Source organism: Colias croceus, chromosome 7, assembly GCF_905220415.1.
Source record: "Colias croceus chromosome 7, ilColCroc2.1".
Lineage (NCBI taxonomy): Eukaryota > Metazoa > Arthropoda > Insecta > Lepidoptera > Pieridae > Colias > Colias croceus.
Window position 1 is genome coordinate 5082140 of NC_059543.1, and position 11469 is coordinate 5093608.

Genomic DNA, 11469 nt, shown 5'->3' on the forward strand with positions numbered 1-11469 from the left:
GTACTATTTCATTTAAATGCTTTTAAATTTGGGACACGTTATTATTAATTTTCTAACACAATAACAACTACAATTTTTAAGTAAATATTTTATTAATTGAGATAAAAATAACTTATAACTTTGCATGCTAATTTCGGGGAATAAATTTTATATAAAGTTCCTCTCCTGGGACAAGGAGGAGACCGCGTTTTTCAATTTTAATTTCATTCGGCTTTTTGGCTCCAGGTAATGCTTCCAGTTTGTAATTTAATATTAAATTTGCTAATGCGTGTCTCATAGATATTTGTCCAAATCGTTTGCCTGAAATAAATAAATATTACATTTATTAAAAACCGATACACTTGAAAAGAAGGTTATGAATTTAATTAAAGTCACTTGGTAGAAAGCTGGTGTTGTCAAAGACTCTCCAATGATATTGATTATTTAAAGATTATGCCACAAACTAAATAAAAAAGTGTAAATATTTTTCTTCTTACCAATGCAACTTCGGGGTCCTTCGCCAAAAGGCAAGAATGTGAATGGTTTGATATTACCCGCATTTTCGGGTAGAAATCTTTCTGGAATAAACTTCTCTGCTTCATAGAACAACTCGTCGTCATATTGCATGCCAATGTTGTTAACGTACACGGGTGTTCCCGCGGATATTGTTAAGTTCTCATCTATTTTATAATCCCTGTCAGCGATTCTATCCAGCCAGCCCATTGGAGAATATTTACGAAGAGTTTCTGCAGGACAAAAAAAATGTATTATTGAAACGTAAAAAAACTAGTTACGCTCTTTCGGGTATTTTTTTTAAACGTTTTTGTTAATGCACATGGAAGGTTCTTAGGGAGACGAAACTTTACTCACGCAAGGATAATGAACAATTTTGAAAATTTTTTTTCTATAAAAACTAGCTTACCGCCCGCAGCTTCGCCCGCTTTCTATAAAACGATTTGAGATTTAAACTATCCTATCTCTCAAGTTGGATCGAACTGTCGGTTAAGTGGTTTAGGAGTCCATTGAGGATAAACAAATAGTAAACACGAGATTTATATATATTAAGATATACATTTTTATACATACCTTTAATAACAGCATTGAGATATCGACAATCAGCAAGCTTTGATATTTCCAAATGACCATTTTCACTTTCGTATTGGAATGCTATTAGTTCTTCGTACAACTTTTCCTAAAAACAAACAACTTAAGATATAAATTCGTGCATTCCTATAAGCTTACGAATACAATATCTTTGTAAATACATTATATTTTCAAAGTTCGTATATCTCATATCAAACTTTTGCTGTTAGTTTTATTTATTTATACTTTCTTTAATATTTACCTGTTCGTCAGGATGGAACGCTAATTCGTAAGAACTCATGGTCATCATTGTTGAGGTTGATTCAAAACCTCCAAATAGGAATATTGCAGCCTGAGCTATAACTACTTCTTCAGTTATTCCTGTAAGAGTATTAATGATATTTAATATAAATAAATGTCGGATCGGATCATCAGATTATCTTTTATATCTTACCTACTAATAACTTAGTATCTATGGGTATTTATTAATCAATAATTAAAATAGTAACAAATTAAAGCAACTTCTCTTTGTCTTCCAAATCTCTCAAAGCAAATTTATTTACTTCTGAAAAAAGTAAAATAAGAAACTATAATAAGATAGTGTTATGAATAGTTTTAATTATACCTTCGTTACTTTTTGCTCCCTCGTCCATCAGCTTAAGCAGAGCATCGAGCAAATCCCCTCGCGGTCGTTCATTCTTTCTGTGTTTTGAGGCTATTTTGAAGACTTTTGTAAAATAGTCAGTAGACCATTTTGGGAAGAACGTAAATCTGTTGAAAATAATTGAAAATTAATCTTGTGAATATAGATCTTTAGATATTCTAGATAAAATTAAAAACCTATACGATCTTATAATAGGTAAGCAATTCATTGGGCTCAAACTCTTTTGTGGTCATAATTCTTCGCAAAATATTTTTACTGGCTTTTATGATAACGAGTGTTATGTGTTATTGGAATCACAGATATATAATTATATATAGATGAGTACGAGTTGATGTTTACCGAAACTTATCCACAAGTTCCGGGAAAAAGAAAATGCTGCTCCAACAGAGGCCTCTATACAGATCGAAAGACGTGAAAGCCTGCGTGACAGTACGCATCGGGTCCACACCAGTGAGGGTGGCATTGGTCTCCACTCCGAAAGCTGCTGTGCCGATGATATCTGTTGTATAATCCATGTACACCATCTGGAAACATACATTTAATATAAACCTTAAAATATATTACGACAAGACGATACTGTAGAGTCAGTACAAAAACGATTTAAGTCCGTAAGATTGGTTGGAATGGCATAATTGTTTTTAATATTAGATATAATACTAACACTAACATAGTTTTTAATAATACTAACATAGTTTTTAAGGCCATTTTACTAACAACTATATGGATTTTAAATTTATCTGAAATAAATGTTATAAATAAATAAATAATACGTACCCTGATATTTAATTTACTGGTGTCCTGTGCATTTTTTATTCTTTGCACCAATTGGCTTGACTTTAAATCAACCAGGCTCTGCAAAGCTCTTAGTTTGGAAGCTGTAAATACACTTGTAAGACGTCTTCGTATTGATGACCATAAAGGATCCTAAAAAAGGAGAATAATTATTTGATTAAGTACCTACTCCAGAAATTGTTTTTAAGGTAACTTAAAGCAGTTTTTAAGGTAACTTAGAAAAAAAAAAACAGTTTTTTATGGTACATAGGTTATGTTCGGAATTGTTTATTTTTATTTCAAAGGGATATCAATTGAATTGCCAATAATTAATATAAAAGAATATATTTTAAGGTCTCATGTAATTTACGAATTTCCTTAGACATAACTTTATGTTATTTTAGCAATATGAACAATCGAAGTTAAGCTTAAATCTTAGTGCCATATCACACTAGCGGATTGCGAGCGGTTTCAAAGCGGAGCGGGTGCGCAACGAATACGTTGCGGGCGCGCAACGAACACGCCGCGGATGCGCAGCGAATTCGTTGCGGACGCGTGGCAGATGCGCAACGTTTACGTCGCAGTCATGTACACTCATTAACAAAATGGAATCCGTGCTGGTTGTTACTTATAACTTGTGATAGTATAATTATAATTATGAGATCATTATTTTTTTACGAATTTCATAACATGTTAATGTTTAGGGTAAGTATTGTTTTATCTATTAAATCTTGGTCGAAATGCAATCAGATAACTTAATTGCTCATTATGAAATTTCACTAGCGAAATAAATTTTAAAGCTCCTTAACTTAAACAAGACTATCTTATTATTAGATAAATAGCAATTAGCAGTGAATAGAAAATTTTATCAAGCAACCAGCAACTCACTATCACTTTGCTCATAATTAGGTTCACAAAATCTCTTTATAAAATACGTTGCTATGGGAGAGATTATACTGGTCAAGTGGTCAGTCGTTACATACTTTTGGAATGTATGTTACATTCTCAAGTCCTAGTAATTCAATTTTATAGCACCTTTTACAACAACTTCAGTTGATAATACATCAGCTTTAGTTAAGTAAGTGCATTTCCACAGTACGGTTAAAAAATGGAGTGCTACAGAAACTATGGAAATATTGAATGGAAGTTAGGCAAGGGCTGGCTTTTGTGCGAGAGTATACAAAATGACGTTGACGCTTCTATTCGCAGCGAAATCGTTGCGCGTCCGCGGCGTGTTCGCTGCGCATCCGCGGCGTGTTCGCTGCGCATCCGCGGCGTGTTCGTTGCGCACCCGCTCCGCTTTGAAACCGCTCGCAATCCGCTAGTGTGATATGGCACTTAATGCAGCTCTGTAATAGGTACTTACATTTACTGTAAACAAATTCAGTGAACCAATGGGATCCGAGGAGCCTGAACTAAGAAATCTATCACGGAAAAATGAAGAATCCTTAACAAGTATGTTTCTTGCTAATTCTGGTGAATTGATGATGAGAGCTGGCCGCCAGAACATCCATGCTCCCACATACGGGCTCCTGAATTGCTTGTAAATGTTGACCATCCAAACTCCCTTGAAAAATATAAAACTAGAATGAATAATATTGTTATATAGAGTACTAGTGGCCCGCCCCGGCTTCGCCCGTGGTACATATTTCGCAATAAAAGGTAGCCTGTCCTTTCTCGGGTATCAAAATATGTCCATACCAAATTACATGCAAATTGGTTCATATAAATATCATATTATATAAAACCGTAACCCGTTGTGGATAGTATTGAAAGCAATATTTACAGGGTTTTGTCGCTGCAGGAAGGTGAGGCTTCCCATGATGGGATTGGGCGGCAGGTGCGGCACCCCGCGCTTCGCCCAGTACTGCCGCACACGTGTCCAACGGTAGTACAGCCATGTTACAACACACAACAATGTTATTCCCAGTAGATTCAGAATCATTCTGCAATAAATTAATTTTAATATTATTATTCATTATACCAACTTGTTTACAATAAGTAAAAAAAAAATAGGCTATGGAAAATACATTATAAATTCTCGTCCATAAATTGAATTGTGGTAAACCGATGTATGTTCAGACGCGTCGTGGCTTTTTTTTATTGCCATAAAACGTTGTGCACAAAATATTGCGTGAATAACTATAGGTGAACTAGATCATTTAGAAACTATGTTCTTGATTATTTAATCTTTACTATACACGGAAATCATTATTTGTCACAATCAATATGTGAAGGAACATCCAAAGTTTAAGGTTTCCCGATGAGATAAATCACATTTACCACCAATATCAAAAATTCTTGAATAAGAAAAAAAAAACGAATTGAGAACCTCATCGAGAACCATCCGTATTTTGAAATCGGATGGAATCCGCTTTATCGACCGAATTCTTTTTTCTCGAATAATTTAGTGAAAATCAATTGAAAAAAAAAAAAAACACTTTGAATCTATGTACTTACGTAATAGGATTTTATGTGCTCTCTCGTACAGTTACACTATTTAATTAAGTTACATTATCGCCAGTTAACTATTTATATGCAATTTGTTTAACTTTTAGCAACGTCATCCTTACAAGGTATTTACGGGATCACAACGATGACGATATAATAAAAAAAATAACTACATTAAAAACAACCGACTTCAAAAACGGAAAAGTAAAAAATAAAACGGATTTGCTATTATTATTTACTACATATTATTATTTAGATGTGCTATTTACTAAAAAGGTTTGATGTCGGTGCACGGGCTTAATACTAAGTTCTGAGTGCTTGGCACCGACTTAGAACTATTTAATAAATAGCACATCTAAATAATATGTAGTAATTAATAATATCAAATCCATTTTATTTTTTACTTTTCCGTTTTTTACATAATAAAGATGACAGTTTATTTCATGAGCTTTAAAACAATACATGCTTTCCTTTCATATACAGCTTATTCAGTAAAATTAACTTGTACAGTATATTCAAAATTTTTGAAAGTATATTTGTATATTATTATTTAACTTCAGGTACTAATTTTAATATTTGAAACGCAATTTAGTTTGTTACTTCGGAATTCTCTTTTCAACCGATTTAAAAAAGAAGAGGTTCTCAATTCGAAAGTATTTTAGGTATTTTTAACTCTGAAGTTGGGTGAACCGATTTTGATGATTAATTTTTTCATTTGTTGCGTGACTGTTGGTTTCATATTCTAGTTTTGACACTATTCAGACGGTTTAGTTTTTTGTTAAGACTTGTACGGACAAACAGACATACCTAAAAATCAGTAAAGCTCTATACATTTCTTTCATTAGGTATTGAATGACTGATAATTAATATCAGTCCTGCTGCATGAGTTTGAGGCCTTCTTATGAAAAACTAGCTGTTCCCCGCGGTTTCACCCGCATTGCTCCGCTCCTCTTGGTCTTAGTGTGATGATATATAGCCTATAGGCTTCCTCGATAATTGGGCTTACTAACACCGAAATAATTTTTCAAACAAACAAACAAATAAACAAACTCTTCAGCTTTATAATATAGATATAGTATTGATAAGTAACATATATCAGAAATTGATTGACCTACAAATACATATACCTACACAAGTACAACCTTAAAAGCTTAAACTATCTGAAATTAACAATAGACTAGGTACGTCATTAGTTAAAGTTTCATAAATGTGATGAAATTCGCATGAATCAAAATATTATCATTCGTTTTGATAACTGTAACTATAACAATTAAACTTTTCATAATTACCAGTGACAAAACAAGGCAAAATTTGATAACAAGAGGCCGAAAAGTTTCTGTGTTAAAGTGCTCAGTCATGATAACACAGATCATTTCTTAAACGGAATATGTGATGAATCATGAAACAGATTAAAATAATAACGAATTCATTTGAACGGCTTCAGCTTGTTGATAACAAGTGTGAGTTTAAGAAGCCTGGTTCAAATCGACGCCGATATTACCTTTTTTTTTTAAAGTGGGGAAATCTTCCAAAGATACGCACGGCCCCCGGGGAAGGAGCCGTGGGTTATGTCGGATCTTACCGACTAAAACCCCACTGTGTTCCGTCGAGCCGCTGTAATGATGGGACCGCAGGTACCTATTGGTAGGGATTCTTCCGCGACCCCCTCGGCAACGCACATATTACCTACTATATTGTGCAATATGAAAATACTTTCCCTCTTTTTCGGCATTTTTAAAGCGCTTTTATTAGCTTTTCCTGTATGTTATAGATTAATAGTAAAAAATATATTGCTCTAATGGCACAATCCAGGGAGGAAACAGGGGACTACGTTAGTATGGAAAAAAAGGCTCTTTTGTTTGCTCTTAAGGCTCGAATTCGGCCTAGGTACTTAAAACGAACAGATTTGAGTCAAAATTTGTAGGTTTAAACCTACTCACGTACGTACCTGTAGCAGGAACAATTTTGAAATTGAACCCTTAAATTGGGTCCTTAATTGTGATATGTATAACTGTATAGGCAAGCAGGGGCAATTTAGAGGACAACTGGAATTGCTCTGACTGCCGACCAACCGGGATTGTTCCAATATCGCCCCTGCTGCAGGTACGTGAATAGCCGCCCTTATCAAGGTTCGGTGACAATATAATAATATGACAATATAATACTGGCGTATGTTTGAGTCGAATAAACTTTATTTTATTATTATTATAAATTTTTTAAACTATATTAATTATTCATTGCTACTCTGCTTCTATTGTTCGTAGCTTTACGATCTCTACCGACCCTTAAAAAATTGAATTTTGAATTTAAATTCATCATTCTATTTTAGAAGATTGTCATATTTATAAAGTTTTGAAGTTCACAGATATGAGTTACATTCGTTTTAAAAATCGCACGGTTTTAAAAGGTAAATATTTTAAGATCTAATAACAAAAAAATATACAACACTCATGCTTAGCAAACAATTTTTATTTAATTTTATTTAACTGTAGAATATTGTAGATTAGGTATTCATTTATTTTATTGTTTGTGTATTGGAAAATATAGATTTAAATATTTCGTATGGATGATAAGAAAGTGAGTTTATAAATCTCAATACCTATAAAATATGTTATTCTAATAACGCATTTATGATTTATCTCAAAGGAACAGTGCTATCTATTCGTTGCACTAACAAACCTCACAAGTAAGGGATGCTTTAAAAAGATGGCTCGAGTTTACAAAAAGATGCTAATGATACATATATCAATCTAATTTGCTATAATTTCATGCAAAATCCGTTATAGCTAGCCAGCAGCTTTTAAAAAAGATAAGAAAAGTATATTTATAAATTAATATAACTCAATTATTGTACCTTTTTGTGTTTTTTTTTTATATGTTCATATTTATCAAACAACTAGTTGCGTGTCCCACTCCCACCCCCTAACTCTCTAAGTATGGTAAAATAATTTTTTTCAAATCGATATACCTAGGTAGGGGAGACCGGGTACAAAAGTAACGGTGGGTCGAAAGTAACAAATGCTCTCTAGATTTATCCAATGGGCGAACACCGCTTAGCCTCTGTCAGGCGATAGCCGGGAGCGCCCCCCTTAATTGTATTCATTCGCCGCGTGCGCCACGCGCTGTTAGGCTGTGTGACAGGACGAAACGTGTTTTCACCTATCAAAAGTAAGATTTTCGGCATTTTTTATTAAACGTTTACGTAGTCTTAAAATGATGAGAGAAATCTGAATATTTGCATATCCATTCTTGATTAGAGTAATTGTACATTGCTCATAATATTGTTTATGTAGCACGTTCCGTTTTAAAGTTTTGTTGCACGACTTGTCAAAAATATAGACGGGTACAAAAGTAACATAGCCCTATGGGTACAAAAGTAACATGTTATTTTTGTCCCATTATGATTATGTATATTTTTATATACATCTTTACTTCAACAGAATGCCGCGATAACGCATTAGAACTACTGATCGAGGAATTGCAGACACGGCTGACGAGTATTTTGAAAGATAGTGCAACAATTAGAGGCGTTGCAAAAAAAAAATATTTGCCATGTAACATTATATAGATTTAGAAAATAAATAAATCGACTTTTAAAATCCGGCTTTTAAAAGCCGGTAATACTAGTGCAGCTACCTTGCGCCAATCGAGATTTACTAATAACAAGTAAATTAATCTACGCAACTATTTAATCGAGTGCTCTGCAGTTTATTTACAGTTATCTCCATCAACGAGCATAATGTGAAAAATTTTTTTGATAACCTTGCTGAGGTATTGGGAAAGGTAGGTAGGTATTGGGAAAGGTTTAAGCCAAAAGATATTTGTAATATGGACGAGACAGGGGTGACCACTATCCAAAAACCTAACAAAATTGTAGATTAAAAAGGAATTAAACAAGTAGGTGCCATAACCTTAGCAGAGCGTGGAAAATTAGTAACTGTTGCTGTTGCCATTAATGCTCTAGGAGAACACATCCCACTTTTATCGTATTGCCGAGGGTCCTGTGCTGGAGCTGGGAATGCTAGTGGATGGATGCAGAATGTAGAATTTTTAATTATAAAAGAATGATTTCCTCAATTAATCTCATTACTTAAGAGGCCTACACCACCGAAACTAGCGCCACCGAACATTTTATTTTTTTACTCCATAACCAGATCAAATTTAAAAAATCTAGCTCGGTACTTTGCTAGTATATTACTTGTAGTATTTTTGGTATTACTTTTCACTATTCTAACTGTTCATTATTCTAGAGAACTTTTGATTACCGCCAAAAGTGGCCACTTTTGGCGGTAATCAAAAGTTCTCCTAATTTACCGAATGCAAAATAATGAAAAGTAATACCAAAAATACTACAAGTAATATACTAGCAAAGTACCGAGCTAGATTTTTTAAATTTGATCTGGTTTAGGAGTAAAAAAATAAAATGTTGGGGGGGCGCTAGTTTCGGTGGTGTAGTCGCCTTAAACTAAGAACATTTTTTATCGATTTGTTTTGTATTATATTTGTAAGTATTATATTTAAAATACAATAGTTGATATGTGTTATTAATACAAAGTCTTTAAACAAATAATTTGTTGATTTACCATCATAATATTGTGTTAATTACCAACCCCTTTATCTTGTTACTTTCGACCCACGACGTGTTACTTTCGACCTGCGTACGGGGTCGAAAGTAACAACTGACGATTTTTTTTTTAAATTTCGTTTATTAATATAAAACACTACATAATGTAATAAATTGAGTCACAAGTGTAAAGAATATTAAATAAATTTATATATGGTTATATTAATTTAATGATAACAGTAACACCCAGTGAGAAATCAAGGCAAAAGTACAAAGTGTTACTTTTGTACCCGGTCTCCCCTAGTATAGTTTTTGTGTTTGTTATATTTTACATATAAAAAAAAAAAAATTATAACAAGCAGGTACTACATTATACACAATAGAACTATGAATAAAAAATAAATATTGTAACGAATTACGTACAAAAAAAAAACTACCTATCGGAAACAGCGCTATAACAATTAATCTTTCATTCGAACTTCGAAGTAGTGGAACTCTATCATTCTCTATACGCCCGGTTCACCACAAAGATTTTACCTTCAAATCCAAATTAAATGCTACTACTCCCTACACAACATCAAGTGGGGTAGTCTAATTAGAAAGATATAGTCGAGTAATTATGTAAGGGATCTATTGGGAATTAAATCTAACGAGAAAAGCATTTAATTTTCTATTTTTGGCACAATTGAATATTTGGACGAATTGAAAATGAATAAAAAAGTCAGCTTAAACAAAGTTTAAACTATAGTTAGCGCAAACAATAACTAGATAGTCGAGGGTCCATTATTATGCTTTGATTCAAATTCTAGAAATTAGTAGCGTCGAATAAGTTTCAGGTAAAAAATTTGATACTAGATGTTTCGCATTAGACAAGGCAGTATCTACTCATAATGATAAGAATTGTTCTTATTATTATTATTTTAAAAATTACTATGTTCTGGTTGATTATTAATGTATTCATTATTCAGTTCATCATAGCATAGCGGTAAGAACACAGAATAGGCATGACGAAAGATTTTGAAATCCTCTTCCATAATGTGTGTATACGTTTACTATACAAGAAAAACCCTATATTTCGGTAATATACTTAAATTTAACGAAGATAAAAGCCATTTTTAAAAAAATATTTATCAACTGTGCCAAAACAGCTCGGAGGTGTCATGGCGTAACGTGACGTCACTTTTTAGTAAATACGTAATTATTTGTATGCATTGCGAAGAAAATTAAAAAAATATTTATTTAATATGTGTTATAGAAACGAATTTCAAAGTTTATAAGTGGTGTGCAGTATTTCAGTGTGCATCCACATTAAATAATGCTCAAAAATGTGTTAGTAATTATTTCAAGCGAGAAAATAATAAGAAATGATTGTATAAAGTTGGCGCGGAGAACCCCGAAGCCACGTATTCGTGAATTCGCAATTATATTTATGTTTTGAGTCGATAAAGCATACGTGAAACAATAGAAAATAAATAAAAATGCGTAATCTCAACATATTCATAACAACAAAATACATCGGACGTGAGTTGTTTACTTAAGCGTGACGTCACGCGTGTTTTAGTCAAAATGGCCAACTGCAGAATTTCAATGTTTTATTTTATTGATAATCTCATTAATCTTAGTGTTTTTAAGATTTTTAAGTCACTATATTGAATTTATTTAGTATACATTTTCCCTTAAAAACACTAATACGATCATTTATGGATACTGTCGTCATGCCTATTAGCATTTAGCAACCAGCCCCCCTAGCCAAGTGGCTTTCTGTTAGCGTAGCGTTCAATAGAATAGACTACGAATGTATGAGATTGACGTAAGCTGTAGATACGGAGGGGGGCTGTACAGAGTAAGAACTAAGAAGTGGTAAGAAATAGAATCAGCTAGAGAAACATCCATACACAGTCACTTGAAAAAAATTGAAGTCAATTTAGGGCAGACAATGAAAAATACCCTGCATTAT

General features: G+C 33.1%; 1 protein-coding gene across 1 annotated transcript; it reads right to left on the reverse strand.

The window, feature by feature from the left end:
- Positions 1-127: 127 nt before the first annotated feature.
- On the reverse strand, positions 128-5164 carry LOC123693271 (cytochrome P450 6k1-like). The gene is made up of 10 exons (XM_045638284.1): positions 4958-5164; positions 4284-4443; positions 3864-4064; positions 2501-2650; positions 2066-2250; positions 1688-1833; positions 1325-1443; positions 1066-1171; positions 477-725; positions 128-300 (listed from the first exon to the last, which is right to left on the reverse strand). The coding sequence occupies exons 2-10, from the start codon at positions 4440-4442 to the stop codon at positions 128-130; spliced, it is 1488 nt and encodes a 495-aa protein (XP_045494240.1). The 5' UTR covers position 4443; positions 4958-5164.
- Between the last annotated feature and the right edge of the window lie 6305 nt (positions 5165-11469).

Bases quoted from the DNA above. Each gene is read 5' to 3' on its own strand.
- LOC123693271 (XM_045638284.1), bottom strand. From the start codon at position 4,442: ATGATTCTGAATCTACTGGGAATAACATTGTTGTGTGTTGTAACATGG. The intron at 1,172-1,324 runs GTAAATATTAAA...GTTTGTTTTTAG, and splicing joins CGTTCCATCCTGACGAACAG to GAAAAGTTGTACGAAGAACT. The intron at 301-476 runs GTAAGAAGAAAA...TATTTATTTCAG, and splicing joins AGGACCCCGAAGTTGCATTG to GCAAACGATTTGGACAAATA.